The 17,317-nt window shown below is 33.4% G+C and overlaps 1 protein-coding gene across 2 annotated transcripts; it reads right to left on the bottom strand.

Moving 5' to 3' along the window:
• Nucleotides 1–907: 907 nt before the first annotated feature.
• Nucleotides 908–11,688, bottom strand: LOC140038282 (probable disease resistance protein At1g61300). Of its 2 annotated transcripts, none has more exons than XM_072083473.1 (4): nucleotides 11,474–11,688; nucleotides 5,573–7,914; nucleotides 1,406–1,560; nucleotides 908–1,322 (listed from the first exon to the last, which is right to left on the bottom strand). In XM_072083473.1, the coding sequence occupies exons 2-4, from the start codon at nucleotides 7,904–7,906 to the stop codon at nucleotides 1,163–1,165; spliced, it is 2,649 nt and encodes an 882-aa protein (XP_071939574.1). In that variant the 5' UTR covers nucleotides 7,907–7,914; nucleotides 11,474–11,688; the 3' UTR covers nucleotides 908–1,162. The 2 variants fall into 2 exon arrangements, with proteins under 2 accessions (XP_071939574.1, XP_071939575.1); XM_072083474.1 differs by having other exon boundaries at nucleotides 5,573–7,907.
• Nucleotides 11,689–17,317: the final 5,629 nt, after the last annotated feature.

Below are 17,317 nucleotides of genomic sequence, written 5' to 3'. Positions count from 1 at the left end.
TCAAACAAGAAGATTTTATATCCTAGAAAATGATGAGTAGCACTTGTGTCTAGTGACCAGGTGCAGCAAGAGAGGAATTTGGAGTCAAAAGATGAGTTGTATTACTAGCAAAATTAACCGAGCCAGAGACTTTTTCACAGTTCAAAAATGATAGGAGCTGCTCATATTGTATGGCTGTCAAATTGCTAATTGAAGTAGTGGAAACCAAATAATTTGTTGTATCATTTGAACTCGGATCACAGAACACATCACCAGTCAAGGAATTTCTTGGATTCCGTGGTTCAGTTTGCTCCGCCATTGTTTCAAGAACTCAACAAGAAGGAATAACAAAAGATTAAAACATGAGGAAATAATTGCAAATTCAAATATGGCAAAAAGAGCAAGAAGGATCATTACTCTGATACCATGTCAAAAAGTTTACATAAGTGCCATGTACAGTTAAGAATATACACAAAGATAAATTACAAACTTCTAATCTAATGTACTGGAATACCACACTAATTCTATTGTTATCACATAACTAGACCACGTTTGATAACCAAATTCGACACTTAAACTTAATATATTCAAATTTTAACATGTTCAGATGCGTTTAATAACTAAAAATTAAATATTTGAATTAATTAAGTAGTATTAAATTTTCTAGATAAAACTTGCTTCTAAAATTAAGTGATAAGTTAATAATTTATCACTGAATGTGATATACAGTTAATTGTATTAGATTTAATATTTAATAATTCAATAACTTAACGGATTCATACTTTAGATTTCAAATTTCAGATTTTAGTTTTCAAACTTTAATTTTATCAAGCACACTCTAATTCTATCTTTATCATGTAGGAATACAAAAATTAATTCTATCCTAATCGTATAGCAATTACAAAAGATAACAAGATAATAGGAGAGATGATAAAGAAAATACGAGTAATATATGCTAGCATTTATTACACAAGCCAGTTATATAGTTTCACAAAATACTACACACCAGTCGACTAGAAATAGTAGTAAATTTTGCACGGGAGTCCGTACGAATTATTCTCTCTCATGAGAAATAGTCACGCACATTAATTAGGGATCCAACAATCCAAGCCCATTCCTTTCGGGAAAAAAAACTATCCAAGCCCATCCCTTATACTAGTTTTCCCCACAGACAATAACAAAATCATTTTAACCTCACAGAGGCAGAGCCATAGTTCTGAAATGGAGCTTGCACTCTCTCATCGAGTGGAGGAGACCAGTTATTCAATGGCATGCTCTGCTTCACCGGCGGTTCTTGAAGTACTTGCTCCAGGTTAGAAAATTGGTCCGTCAACGGCACCTCCCTGGAATGCAAATGTGACAATCACTTACCTAGCAAAAACCTAATTATAAGCTTATGAGGGGTAGAAGGTTATAGGAAAATTACAAGGCAACGTTTTCTTCAAAATTATTTGCATTTGCTTCTAAAGGCTCCCCAGTCTGCAGAATAGCACTTTTATCCTTTAGAGTTTCAGTTCCCTTCCCTTTATCCTTCACGCTTGCCAGATAATTTGCACCAGATACCCCACCTCTATACCGGCCCTGAAAATATGGAAGTGCCTGAGCATCAACATTCTAATCATTACATATGTGTTGTAAAACAAACAACATGTTGGACCAGCCTCAAGCTGAACCGTCTCAAACAGAGGGGGAGAATGGGGAGTGGATACAGAGCGTTAGGCAAAGCAAAGATATTGCCAATGGATGATTTTCGGTTTCCGACAGTGACATAAAATTATGCTAATGATACGACATATGTCCTGACATGAATTTTCATCTTTTGCAAATTGCTACACACCTTCAATCGATAGAAAACATAATATGATTAGGTTTCTCTTCTTATAATTATTTTATAAAGGATGACGGTGCACAGGGTCGACTTCTTCAAACAATGTGGACGTCAAAATCATAAAGAACATTGAGATACACAATTTCATCTTGTCAGTGTTCTGCTTCTTCCATTAATGCTGATCATACAAATGTAGGATACTTAGAAGCACAAGGGGACCCACATGATTGTTTGGTATCTAACTGATTGATTAGTATTTACAAATATTTGATATTTTCAATTAATTAGTCAGTATATTAGATCACTTCCCCTCACAATTAATGTTCTCTGGCAATCTGGAAAGCCAGAAATGACATAGAATTGAATCACAAAAACAATGAGCCCCAGAAAATCATTGGGAAAACATGTACATAATGGATGGAGTTTGATGATGCAATCAAAGGAAGGAAAGAAAAGAGGAGCACTCAGGAAACAGCAACACAAAAGAGAACAAATCTAAATCACTAAGTGGATCACAGGTGTGTCAGTATTAAACTTCATGTACAGCAGCTAGAGAACTGTCAAATATCTGGAATGGGAATCATTGCAAGGGATCAATCAGGCCAAGTCAAAACAGGCTAGGCAATGAAGGAAAGGAAGCAAGGGAAGCTGGTGCAAGATCATGCAGAGGCAGTGAAGCTAGTAATCATTAAAACAGCTGAGCAAGGATGAAGAAGCATACGAATAGAAGTGAAGACATCAAGTCCCTCGGATTACTATTTTCACAGTGCTTTTGTTTGTTTTGTACGCAGATAAAAATGATATTATTACATCTCTTAGCAATTATGCTCTAAGCATATATCAGGATGAAGAATGGGTTATTCCTGCTTCTGTGCTAGTACAGGCACTTCTGTATAGTTTTTTGGACCTTTGTCCATTGCTCATTGGACCATTGTCCATATATTGTATATTTTGGCTTTACTAATGCAACTGCCGTTTCGACCACGAAAAAAAAGTCAATATACTAGACTTTTGAAGGGCATTTTGAACCTTAAAGACATAATTGCTCTGGTAAGTTATGCTCAATGTTCGGATGGGGCACACAACAATCGCCAGCCTTATTATCCTCACAGTTACTGGTCACAGAATAAGATTCGATTTTTAGCTTTTTACAACTAATGGAAAATAAAGACTTTAGGCCAAGTAAAATTATCGTGAAGGTTCCAAACTTTTACGCAAGATTCCAGTTAGACATCAAATTATTCTAAAGTTTTATCAAAATTTCAGTTTCTCTTAAACAAATATCTGATGTCAATCCAATATTTTCCAGTTTCTACTCTAAATATTTTATGTCAATTTAAGGTCAAATAGCAATCATTTCAACACGTATTTGAAACAAAATTCATGAATTTGTTGCTGATAGTTTGTCGTTACTAAATTAAGAGTTTGTTTATTATGTCATGTAGATTCTGTTTCTTTAAAAAGAGCCAAATATAATTGATAGCTTGTAGTTTATTGAATTAATCTTTCCTACACACTATTAGTTTTGGATGAATAATAGCTATATAAAATTTGAATTTGAAATTTAACTTTGCATATGTGTCACGAATTCAACTATGATAATATATACACTATTAGTGTATATAAGATTTACTCTAATTTGTTACCATTGTATTTGTCTTGTAACTTAGGTGCACTGGAATATTCTTTTGTTTCATACCATGATGTCTTTGTTTTTTAATAATGCTTGGTGAATGTGGTAAATGTATGAAAGTCAAGAATAGGATAACAGTCATGACTTTGCTAAAAGTGCCTACTTGATTTGTGAAAATTCAAAGAATAAATTTGGGTTGACAGTAAAAGATTAAGGATTAAATTGACGAAATAATAATTATCGGAAAATTATACAAAAGTAATATTAGGGTGCAAAACAATGTTCCTATCCATGCCTAAAGTGAATCTCTTATACCTACCCAAAAAACGGGGGAAACCATTAGTTTGAATATCATCAGCATTAGAAAAGGTGATTAATGAGTCCACCTATAAAAAACGATTATAAATCAACCACATTTTTAAGCAATAGACATAATTATAAGAATTTCTAAAATCAATAAAATGGGTCATATCTTAGTTTGATTCTATTATTTAAGTCATAAGTCGTTTAATATATGATTTTTTTGATTAATTTATATGAAAAAAAAAAGATCATGTGGACTCTATTCTAGTAGGTAAACAAAATGGTAAATAATAATAGCCTCGCTTTAGTTTTAAGAAACGTTAGATAGCACCCCTTAAGTTTCATAATAACAAAGACCTCCTTTCCTTGTGTTCTTTCTATCATTATCATTAGCAAGTGCATGTGAACAAATTTATTACTTTCCTTTTGCATTCCTCAGTTTTTTTTTTTTCCTTTGTCATCTTTCCGTTTTTTCTTTTTTGGTGTTTCCCAAAACATCCATGCTTCTTATGCACTTGTAATGCATTCTAGAATCCGACTGAAGTCATAGTTGATTATATCTGGAAAAAGCATGGCCAAACACGGGACAGAGTTGACCAAAATAGTTCTCAAGGCTAAAATATAATTCAAAAGGTAAATGAAATAATACAAAAGTTTTCTCTTACTAATTAAAGTAATTGTTTTCTTTAGATTGTAAAAAGACCTAACACCACTTTTCTACAATAAATAATATTAGAAGGAGGTGGCCTTGGGTAAGTTTAACATAGTACTTGCTCATCCATAAATCTTCAAGTATATGCATGAGCTTAGAATAATGGGTAATTTAAGACAAAATACATTGGTAATCCGATAAATACTTAAACATTAAATGCTAGTGTTTTAGGTTTTAACCAATTTAATCCCTTATCTATAATCACCACTATTTTAGTCCCTTATTTTAAAAATTAAAATCTTGAAGCTCTAATGAGAATATGAAAACTTCTAACGGCATTAGTTATATGCATGGCATGTATACCATAAAAATGACTGTTTTGATCCATTATCATTAGGGTAGTGTTCAATTTTGTCATTTTAGTAACTTAAACCCCCATTTTTCAAAATGATGTCAATGTAAGACTTTTACTGGGAAATAAGACAACTTTAATGGAGCCAAATCTGTACACTACAAGTCTATCTTTGAGAAAAAAAAAAAGAAAAGAAAAGGACAAAACATGCAAAGGTAAAACATGTAGTTGAAGGTAGGTCAGATGTTGTTAACTCCCATTGATGAAACGTTAGACAACCTCAATGTAGGACTTTTATTGGGAAATTATCAAATGTTGTTAGCTTCCATTGATAAATTTACACTAGGGAAGGTTGGTAAATTTGTCTAACTACAAATTACAAACCAGGATGGAGGTTTTTTATTATTTTTAAATCTTCAAGGGAGGTCTTCATTTTTTTTTTTTTAACAAACTAGAGGGGAGACTGTTGTGATTTACCCTATACAGAATTTAAGGAGGCATTTTCAACATGGAAGGACATAAACCTTTTTCAATAAACCATATCAAAATTGAAGAAACAATTTATAGTCATTTTTGTTTTGGGAAATAAGAAATAATTTAGTTAATTTAACATTGTACTATAAGATGGAATTAAACACTAAGTAAAAACTCATCTTTGAAAGGAATTAAGTTTTTAAAGAATATTTAGGGAGGGGGTAATATATAAGCAGGTTTTCAAATATGAAACCAATTTAAAAAATCAGAAAAAGAATCATAGTCAGACAAGCAATTTGCCTTCCCTTTTGGTTTTTGAAAAGGAGCAACTGATCAGGTAGTGAACGTTACCTCGTTGTCTGGTCGCGGCCACTCGATTCCTGTCATTGCATCATGACCATGAGTTACAGGAACAGTTGAATTCGAAAAGTTTACTTCCCCTCCCCGCGGTGGTTGATATTGCCTCTGAAGAAGTAACTCAATCCGATTATTTACATTCTCAAATTGAGTTACATTTTCAAATTTAGAGAACCCTGCTTTTATTCGATTAACAAAGTAGTCAATGCTTCCGTTGTTGATTTCTAAGACAATAGTCAACTCCTCGAGCTTGTTAAGGTGTTTAGCTGTGGAAAATGTCTCCGATGTTTGCCTTTCAAGAGAATCTCGGTCCGGACTGGGATTGCACGCTCCAGGGCCCAATGAAAACCTCAAGCAGATCAGATTAACCAAACTGCTAATTTCTTCTGGTAAACAGCGGATTAAAGTGCCTCGAATATCAAGAACTTCGAGCTTCCTGAGTTTCCGTATTCCAGGTGGGAGCTGTTGTAATTTACCACAATTGTTGAGGTATAAACTCTGAAGCGCTGTCAGGGAAGAGAGACAGGTGGGCAGCAATTTCATTCCCAAGCTATTCAGTGCCAAAACTCGAAGTGTCTTCATATATCTGAAGAATGATTCCTGAATGATTTCCAATTCTGGATTGAGTAGCAGAAATAGCGTTGACATGCGCTTAGATTCTGGGTTGACAGGTAACTTTACTGATTTACTTTGCATCAAAGAAACCCTTCTAGCCTTCTTCCATTCGGCCTCTTCTAGGTGTCCCGGGACTCCTGACTTGACAAATGATGTTTCACGTTCCTCCCCAGGGAAAGGTGTTTCAAGTGCAACTCTCCTGCAGTTTATTGGCATCTTGACATGCCGTTTAGAGCATTTCTGCAAGAGATGATGCATTGTCAGCTCGTTGAGTACAGTGCGTCCTTCGCTGCGTGCAGCAGCAAATGAAGAACCAGGACACCATAGAAATCCTTCAGCTTTCCAACATTCGACCAAAATATCTATGGGAATTGGGAACACTTTCGGAAACAATGCTGCATAAAGTACGCATTTTCGATCATTCTCTTTCAAGTTATCATAGGCTATATGAAAAGCCAGTTTTACTCCTCCTAATTCCGGAAGGTCAATGACATTAACATCTGCTTTCAATCTTTGATTCAAACCTTCCCAGCAATCTTCTTGTTCGCATTTCAGCGATCGTGCTATGGATATGATGACTCCTGGAAGCCCACCAAGCTCCTCAACGATCATGTCACCTAGATCTCTATTTTCTTCACAAAGTTTTTCATCAGCAATGATCTTATCAAACAATATCCTTGAATCTTGGGGTGATAGCTTCTCTAATTCGATTTTTTTGTGGCATTTAAAATTCTTCAGGAGATATGGGTCTTTAGCTTCAATGATGACTTTCCCGTGCTCGTGTTCTTCAGAGATTCCAATGTCCTCAAGCTCAATTGATGGAGAGAACCCGTCAAAAAGCAGCAAATATGATTTCTCACGTAGTGCTCTAGATATTGCTTCTTTTTTTCCACTTCCACCTTTCTGCCCAGCTAAGTCCAGACGCTGAAGAATTTTGTCTTGTATGTCAGTGGTGATGTCCTCTGGCTCGGGCAGACGAGTCGGAAAGGTCACCCAAATGACGCAGTCCAATTCCAGGCCGGGAGGGCATTGAACCAACCGGTTATTTAAGTTTCTCAAAATATTTGTTTTTCCAACTTGTGGTTCTCCGTGGATGATAATCCTCTTGCAGTCTGCGTCACATAAACAAACCACCAGGCTATCAAGGACCGCTTGATGTGAAGGCACATGAGTTAGTTCTTTAGCACTCTGTCTTACAACAATTTCTGGATTTATCCGACTAGTAACATGCTCAAGTGTAATCTTATTTTCGAGTTCAGTGACTTCAGTCATAAACTTGCGAACGTTTTTATCGAGCCTTGCAAGTCTGTAGAATGTTCGGATATAAAATCTGTTGTTCCAACGTTTGGAAGCGGCTGACAATTCACCAACCGGGATTTGGTTTCCAGCTTCTCCGTTTGCACCTGATTCAAGTCCAACTAGCTTTTTGTATCGGTTGACGATTCTCTCTTGGTAATGTTTCAATATCCGATCTTTCTCTTTAAGACAAGCTTCGTAGTTATCGTTTTTCTGTCTGGTCACCGATTGACGATTTATATCGTCATTGAGCACCTTCCAACTTGAACAGAGACTAACCACTCGATTATTTAGAATTTCAAAATTGTGGGGTAAATCTATGACATGCCTTCTTGCGCGCTTTGCGTACAGAAAGAAGCCTTTAGCATCATCGTGTGCAGCTGCAACGGCTTGCCCAACTGGCGGCGGAACTGACATCCTGCAAACTGCAAATTTATCTTGAGCAATCCTAGGCTGCAACTTTTCAATGATTCCAAACACGGCGCCAAGCACGGGTATATTGCTGTTATATACGTGCAGAACATATTTCGTTGTTGTAGATTGTTGGTATTTTTGTTTTGCCGGGTACTTATTTAAGTCGTTATTCCTAATTAAAGCTACATTTCTTATCTAATTTTGTTGGACAATACAGCATCGAAGTATTAACAAATCCATTGTTGTGTGGAAATTTGAAAATTTACCTATACACTAAGCTATTAGGGGGAGGGAATTCAGGTGACAATCAGAGTCTTATTCTTTTAAATAAATTTTAGAATTGGATGTTATTCGTCAATGAGTTTTTAAAATATGACACTCAAATGTGGATTTTAGAGAAGTTAGAATGTATTGAATCATTGAACTTGATAATCAAGTGACAATTTAATCCATTAATTCTTTTCAATTAGTTTACATGACCTTAGCTAGAAAATCTACTTCCACATATATAGATTTTACATATATGATTGCACATTGATTTTGCCAACAAATACATTTTTACGAGCACAAACACATACACTTGCTTTTGCCCTAGCATTCATGTCACTTTTCCTTTTATTGTTTATAAGAGAAATATTTTGTAGTGTCATTATTTTATCTTAAGCTCTTGAATTAGTTACTTGTACATTACCTTCTTGAATCCACTTTAGTTACATTTAGCCCCTAACCTATGTTTTTAAATTCGGACCGGACTGCCGTGCTGACCAGTCGAATCGGGAACCAGCCAACCATCCAATTCGACTCTCTTTAATAAACAGCTAATTAAAGACACGGTCAAAGATCGGATTTAACCAGAAACCAATAAAACCGGTTAAAATCAGGTTTTTTCAAATTTCCATTTTTTTTTTGAATAACAACCACCACCAAATAGCAAAGTAGAATCAAGTCAATAAGAAAGCATTGTGCTTTTGTCAGAATCTCATGCGACATCCTTTATACTAAATTGAGGAAATTTTTCTTAAAAAGGTCGTGTAACTTCAAAACATCCAAACTTTAAAAAAAAAAAAGAAAAGAAAAAAAGAAACCCGATTCACTACCATCCTGATGGCTTCTTCTTCTTCTTCCCTTTTTCCAAACTCCTTTGATCTTTGAATAGCACCAAGAATTAGTGTTGAACGAAGTTAGAAATTCAAATTAGGAGAGAATTTTCATTCTCTAAATTCACTAAACCCCATTTCATGCAACTAAGTTTTTAAAGATTTGAAATCAAATTGGAGAGAAAAAACGAAAAGAGCAAAGAAGGGAAGAGAACAAATAAGAGGGAAAAAGGAAAATAATGAAGAAAAAGAGAGTTTTCACGTGTGTTTGATGTGTTTGGTTTGTGTGGGATAAAATAAAAGGAGAGAACTACTGACCTTATGGTGAAGAGAAAAGAAGGAACAAAAAAGAAGAAACAAAGACAAGATGAAAAGGAAAGGAAGAAGGAAGAGGCGGCTGCTGACAAAAAGGAAGCATTAGGTTTAGCAGTTATTAGCTTTAGATACTCTCAAATGTTTATATAGGTTCATTTTGACCCCATATTGTTTTAGTAAAGTATAAAATCAACCTATTATATTTTTTAAATTACACTTTTTACCTATAACTTTTAAATTTTTTAAGTGAAATCCTTTTGGGTTAAATCTAAATTCATCAAATATGTATGTAAAGTTATAAAGCATCAATTTCAAGAAATTTTTTAAATATTATATTGATTATATATTATTTATATATATTTATGACGTATTTATGATATCATCCGATTTGACCTCCAGGCTAACCGATCGAATCCATCGACCCCTGATCCCCAAGATTTGTCGAGTCACTACCCAATTCGAGTTTTAAAACATAGCTCCTAATCAATATAATAGGCATTTTGACCAGGTAAAAATTTCTTTGAATACATATAAAAAACAAAAATGACATCGACACTTTTAGACATGAGATTTGTGAAATAAAACTACTCCCTTATTTCATTTCTAATGTCTTTATATACTCCTCTGAATTTTATTTTATTTTATTTTATTTTGGTTTGAGTCGATTAGAGTATTACAAAGATCATTCTATTTTCCTTAATCAAACTATACATCAACAATGTTGGTTTCTAGAACTACATTCCAATGAAAGGAAAGGAACGTTCCCAAAACCCAATATAGTTGGTAGAGATATTAGATAAGTGATCATTAAATCCCTAATTCGACTCTTAACTTCTCCTCTTTTCTTTTTTCATTTTGTAGACTTGAAGTCCTCGATGATTATGAAAAAAAAAAATTTAAAAGAAAAAATTAATGGGATACTTTCCAGTCCATGCTCCATATATATGCACCCTGCTGCTCCCTCTCCGATCCCCATCCATTTCAGCCTATGGTTGCTTCGCGGCTCCTTGCTTCCCTATTCAACTTATCTTCCAGTCTGAAATACTTTTGCTGTGTCTAAGTCTCGCGGCTTCGGATCCTCTGTCCAGTTTTCTGTGTCTAGGTCCCCGTCTAAGTACGATTTCATTTCTTATCAAACAACAGATAATGAAGCCCTCAAAGTATGCTACAAAGCTTTTCTACTTCAGAATCGATGATTATACGATACCATAAAGAACAATTTCACCATTGCTCTATAATTGCTGGTCTAAGATAAATCAAGGAGCAAAAGAAGTGAATTAGAAGCCATCATCAACCAGTCTCGACTTACTTATTCTACGGTGGGGATTCTCGTAGAATCAAACAGAAATTAATCCGACAACAAAAGAAAGGCAACATCTATATACCTTCACACCATATATTTTGATCTTTCCTCTCTACGATCCCCACTTTATACCCTACGTACTCGTTTGACTGGTCTTTCAACACTTACAGCTTTAATTACCAAACAAATTTTCAACCAAAAAACAATTGATTAGATGGAGAAACTTTTGTTTACCATTGAAGAAAGAGATTGCAAATTTGCCTCAATGGAAACGATCGATTTGCACTCCTTATCCATCCCGACCAGAACAGTACACTGACAAAAAGAAATTGAAACAATTGCTGTTCCACTTTACCGTCTCCTTAATTTCTGGATTTGAAGGCTTTGAGGTTTACCAATTTCCACCATAAGAAGGTAAGTATATGTACATGAACTGGACTGAGTACAGTCAGCGGTTCAACTGCAAATAGGACTGAGTACAGATCTGGCTGCTAGTAATAGGACTCAATCTAAACTGCTCCTTTCAAATTTTAGTATTTTCTTTTTATTTTGTAAGATAAATTTGAACAACTACTGATTAAGTCGATGCTACGATTAGATTTGTAACTACAATTAGAGTCCCGAATCCCTCATAATTGCTTAACCAGCAATCTGAGGTAGACCAAGAAGACAGGCAGTTGACTCCACAGCTAAAGATAATTAAAAGCTCCCAGCAGGAGTTAAAGCTACAATATATGAGATCTTTTAAAGTACTAATTATACTCTATGCTACGGAATCAAAGAATCAAGCAACAGTATTTGGAAAGATAGAAGGAAAAAATGCTAAGCTGAATCTCAAAAAGCTTGCACACACACCTGGACTTGAAGCAAATTGCCGGACTATTGTGCTGAACCAATATTGCGCAGCAGATTGCTCACCGAGGATTCCAATCCAAAATCCTTTGCAGAAAACTGCTAAGCGGCTAAGACTTGGTGAAATGATTTGAGTCTCGGAGTCAACGCTCTAAGGCTAGAGAGATTAAGGTCCATCATCGGCAATTCTGATTTAAAAAAGATTAGTGCTGCACAGGTTGGATAGTGACTTATTTGCTATTTTTTTATAGGCATACATCATTTAACATATTTTTTAATTATTTTTTTTATTTTACATACATCACATAAAAAAATATTTTAATATTTTTTTTAAAAAAATTATCTCAAATAATCTCCAAACACAAATGTTTTCATTCCTTTGGTGGACATATCATCTACTACAAGTATTTTGGCTTTCCCCCCTAATTGAGGATCACTTGTGTCCAAATCGGTAAGTTGCTACCCCCAAAAGGTTTCAATGTAGTTAAAACAATAGATTGTGGGGATTTGTGGCACTTTGCTCTTTCTTCGTAGGACACTACGGTAAAATGCATATATCTAAAGTATAAGAGATCAAATGTGACTATCAACAAATTACAAGGTATATAGTATAATTAACCCCTTTTTTCTTTAATTGGTCGGGTGTTAGTTGTCATTTGCTTTTCGTGGATAAGCTTCATATTCAATTTTGTCTGCATGACCATATTTTCTCCTTTACAAGAAATGCAACTTGATTTACTGATGCTTTTTTTTTTTTTTTTTAAATTTCCCCAATCACCATTGACTTCAAGTCGTTTTGTATCTACCCATTAGATTTTGTTGTTTTCTCTGACTTACTGCATGTGCGATTAATAGCTTTTTTATTTTAAAATATTGAAATTGATTTTACTTTGAAACGGACATCAATTTGATGCTGATGAGTCAAGAGATGCAATTTGTTCAAATTTTCAAAAACTCAAAATTTCAATTTTACCAATTGTTTTGTATCGTATTTTACTATACTCTGATCTATTCTTACCTCGACCCTAACGTATTTTGGTTTGGTTTATGTGATCTCTTTTGTTTAGTTACAAAGAACATGATTCTCGAAATTAAAGTTTTTTTGGTATTTATTAGACTTCATATTTAACTCTGACCTTGGGGGGTGGGGCGGTGCTACTACCTGCTGGTGGTGGCTATGGGAGGGGGTTGGATAGAGGGTTGCAGGAGGTTTGGGGTAGGGAGGGAAAAAAAAAAACCTGTGCAATAAACAGTACTGTTTCATTTCATTACCGTAATTGATTTTATTTTGAAGTAGTAAACAAGTGGACGTTGATGATTCCAGAATTGAATTTGTTTCAAATTTTCAAATCTCAAAATGTCAAATTTTACCAATCTCAATATGTAGAGTACTTTTCTTCGGGCTTATTATTTGTAAGATTGAACTATAGAATTATTGAATTCGTTAAGTCTATAAATTATAGTTCAGCATAGGCAACTTGTAAATAACACAAGGGTTAACTATTTTTCTCAAAATAATCTTTTGTTTAATTAGCATAAGCATGTTATTGGTTTAATTTGACAATTCACCAATGGTTGTTATAGCCTTTATAAATTTGATTAGAACGAACATCTCATTCTTGGCATGGACTAAATTATAGATTATCTCTCTTCCAGTTTATTATTAGTCAATAATTGAACTAAAAAAATCATTTAATACGTTAAGTCTATAGATGATGACCCACCTTTGGCAACCTGGGGAGAAAACAAAATGAGGGTTGATTATGTTTCCAATATAATGTCATTTTCACCGGTATAAAACTGTTAATTTCTTAGTTTGCATTTTAGTCCCTAACATTATTGTTTTGCCACTTTATCCCTTCGTTTTACACACGTTTATTGCTACTGCCAAACCAAATGGTTTACTTATATTGAACCCCTTGAAAGGTATTGCAAAACTCCCAAAAAGTAAGGACATTTCACTTTAATTTCTAAGCTTTAAGTTTGTGCACTTTTCATATAGTAATGAAGATAATTATGTTGCCGAAGCATTTGAAACGACAAAGATACTCCTTGCACTATCGTGGTTTCTATTTTCTTTTATACTTGTGTTGTTAAAACAATGTAAAAGAAAAACATGTCCTTATGCATCAATACTTTTTTATTGTTTTCTTTTTTCAATACCTTAGTTCATGCAAGAGCATATGATTGTGAAAGGAAAGAAAATCACATCAGACATGTTTTAGAGTTTATTTTAAATGAAAGAGACCCCTAGCTATTTATTATTCATCCATCTTTCCCTTTTTTTTTATTTTCTTTTCTTTTTTTCCTTTGTTTCTATATGTCTTCATCGTTGATCTTTCTTCTTTCTCCTTTTTTTTTTTTCAAATTTCTGACATAGTCATCACTTCAATGCTACATGTTAATAACTTCACAAATACAAACTTAAATTTAAAATTAAATAGCTTAAATGTGCTCGTGATAGTAACTTGTCAAAAATAGAAATTAGTTATTTCACTATGTTTCTTGAATCTCAGAAAGTTGAAGAATGTATAAACCGGGAACATAATGTTGCTTTTGGAGTATACTTTGCCTTTTAACAATATTGATAGCAGTGTTGTCTTTTATTGTCTATCCAAGGTATTAAATTGCACAAAATTTATTTCAAAAATAACCTTTTTTTTCGGGTAGAAAAAGAAAAATTACACAAACATTTACCCGAAAAAAAAAAAACATAAAGCCAAATTTGCGCACAAACTTCAAAACATAATCAAAGATGCCTTTTCATGACTAAATTAACCTGACATCAAGGAAACTTTCCTACCTCTTCTATAATCTTCTGAGCTTTCACGCATACTTTTTCTTCAGTAGAAAGAGGTGATTTTGTACACCACAACAATCAACAGTCTGCCCACATCCATCCTGTCCTTGGGCGTGCTCCATTCATATTTGGGCTAAAATAATTACATGCATTTGTTATTTTCCCTTTTTCAATAACTTGTGTTTCAGAAATGGACCTTTTTGTGTATGTGCTGTGAAAGGGTCACCTTTTAGATTTTACATTGACAGTGCAAAAGATTTTAAGAAGGACACAAGTTAGTGATGTCATAATTAGTGTTTAAATCTTTTTGTTATTCCTCTTGGTATACACTTAAAAAAATAAATATATCAGACTCTATATTAAAATCATAAAATTTTGGAAAAGGGATATTAAAAATGAAATATATCTTGCAAAATATGTCTTGTCACTACCTTCTTTTTTATAGAAAAAATCTTGGAGAAAAGGGTTTTTATGTTTCCAAGTGGTAAAATCATTCGTTTAGTGGGCGCAGAAAAAAGAAATAATGATTAACTGACTCATTAGTCAAGGATTAACCTAAATGATGAATTTATAAAACCACTATAGTTCACCTTATTTTAAAGTATATTTATTTAGTCTGTACTGAAATAAATTAAATTGTTCTTGATCAAAATGATGATAAGCGCACTAATATTGGGTTAAAGGTCCAACGTCCATCTGTGTTGTGGCAGCTAAAACAATTCATAATAACCCAATTTCGGTAGCCCATCTACGAGACTAGCTCTTTGAATAGCAATCAACCCAAGTTCCACGGGAGCTTGCGGAGTTTTTGTTTAAGCCCATAGAATCTAAACTAGTTGGTCATACCCTGCTCTTTGCGCAGGTTTACCATGATTTGTACATAATTAATTTTTTTAGTTTTTTTTTTTTGGGCATTTGCTTTGGGCTAATAAGTGTGAAGTGAGGAAATGAGTTAAATAATAGTAAAATTTACCAAAATCAATTATCAATAAAAAAATGAGCGAGTCTATGAAAAATTTAATTGCTAATGAAATTTTGTATTTAAAATAATGGAAACGACATCGTCATCAATATATGTATGCAAGGAAAAAAAATATGAAGAATAAAAATATCGAATATTTCTATAACCCATTGTTATACAAAAGTAGATAGGTATATATGTATACAAAGCACATCCAAATAGAAAAGCAAAACATTTTCCTGCTCTCAGTTTTGATTCCATGCAAAATAATATATTTTCTCATGTTATGTTCCACAAAATGTTAAAAAGATTTTTTATTTGTTTTTTCTATTGAATATCTTCTTACATCTTATAATAATTATAAATGGAAGATGATATGTAGAGCCCAGCAGTGTAAGAAAATATACAATGTGATATGTAAAAACATAGCAAAAAAATTGTAAATAAAGATCAAAAATAAATTTACAAGATCAAAATGGGAAACAGAAAGCAAGTAATTATCAATGAAACAATGAAGAAATTGTTGCAAGGTTTTGTAAGTCATTGTATATTAGCATGATGTAGAAGGAGAATAAAGATTTTCTAAGTCCTACAAGATTTTGTTGTGATAGAAGTAGTGATATTAGAGACATGAACGTAGAAATACTAATCATGATAAAAAAAAAAGGGAAATTAGTCAACCAGAGGTAATTGTAAATCAATCATATTTATTGCAAAAAGCATCTCTCTTTTTTAATCATATTCATCAATATAAAATGGAAACCAAAAAATAAATAAATGGTATACAAAAATAGCAAGACTAAACCTATACAAATACCCCCAAAGAAATTACAGACCAATATCTGTGCAAAACTTATAATGCGTGCAACAATTGGGACAAAAATTGAACGGACAGTAAAACCCACAGGATACCCAAACAATTGCCAAAGAAGCGACAAAAAATGCAACAAAAGCATTGGATAAAACTGAAATAAATGGTCCCTCAAAGGGTTACTATCATTGGGAACCAAAGACCAAAGTAAGAAAGGACAAACGCAAAAAGTCAAAGAAGAAAGAGTTTAGAAGCAAAAAAAAAAAAAAAAAAGAGTTTAGAAGCAATACAACTGAACCAAAACGGAACCCATATAAATTGATGAAACCACAAAAAAAAAAAAAAACAGCAAAACATGTGGAAGGGACGACACTTCTACTGTTCATAATGCCTTTGAGTCTTTTACACAGTAGAGATTTTGACTACAAATCAAACTCTGCCCTCGTAAATCAAGAGACATTTAAATTCTCAATATTTGAAAGATACTGTTGAACTAACTCAAGAGCTCTCTTAAATCCTTGAACTCAAGTTTAAATGAAAACAAGTTGATTTCAAGCTCAAGTCAAATCCAAATCTCCACATTTGCACTGAAGGCTTGAAACTTAAGTATTCATGTTTTCCAACAAAAAAAAAAAAATGGTCATAAGATCAATGTTTTTCACATGCCGAAATCGTAAATACACCCTTTTTTAATTGAAGAATAAGCCCTTTGGCCGTTCGGTGAAAATCATTTGAAGAGAACAATCAAAGGACTATTTTCTTTTAATAAGAAAATCATTCAGATATTAGTTTGTTTGGATAGGGTATTATTTGAAATATTATTTGGAATAATTACTGTAGCACTTTTTGTGATGTGATGTATGTGAGATAAAAAGATGATTGGGAATATAAAAATGTACGTTGGAAAATGTGTTTATGATGCAAGCGAAATATTATTTGGGAAAAGTTTTGTATCCAAATTGTAACTTTTTGTTCTTAAACTGATAAATTTAATATTTGTGCAATTTTTCTTAAGTTGTAGTTTTACGCTCACAATTAATGCATATGAAAATTTTGGCAGACCCACTAGGAGGATATTTGCCTCTCATCTCTTCTTTTCATACACAATTTCTGTTTCAAAAATTCAATCACAGATATCAAGAAAGTAAGTTATGGTAATGTTCAAAAGATTTCGCACATGAAGATTTACTGTTTGTTACTCCTGCAAATCAACAGGAAGGCGTAAAATGTTGGTCTCATAACGAGAAGCAAGACTTGGCCTCAAAAGGTGGAGAA

The sequence above is a fragment of the Coffea arabica genome, chromosome 3e (genome assembly GCF_036785885.1).
Source record: "Coffea arabica cultivar ET-39 chromosome 3e, Coffea Arabica ET-39 HiFi, whole genome shotgun sequence".
Classification (NCBI taxonomy): Eukaryota; Viridiplantae; Streptophyta; class Magnoliopsida; order Gentianales; family Rubiaceae; genus Coffea; species Coffea arabica.
This window is presented reverse-complemented; position numbering and strand designations above follow the sequence as displayed.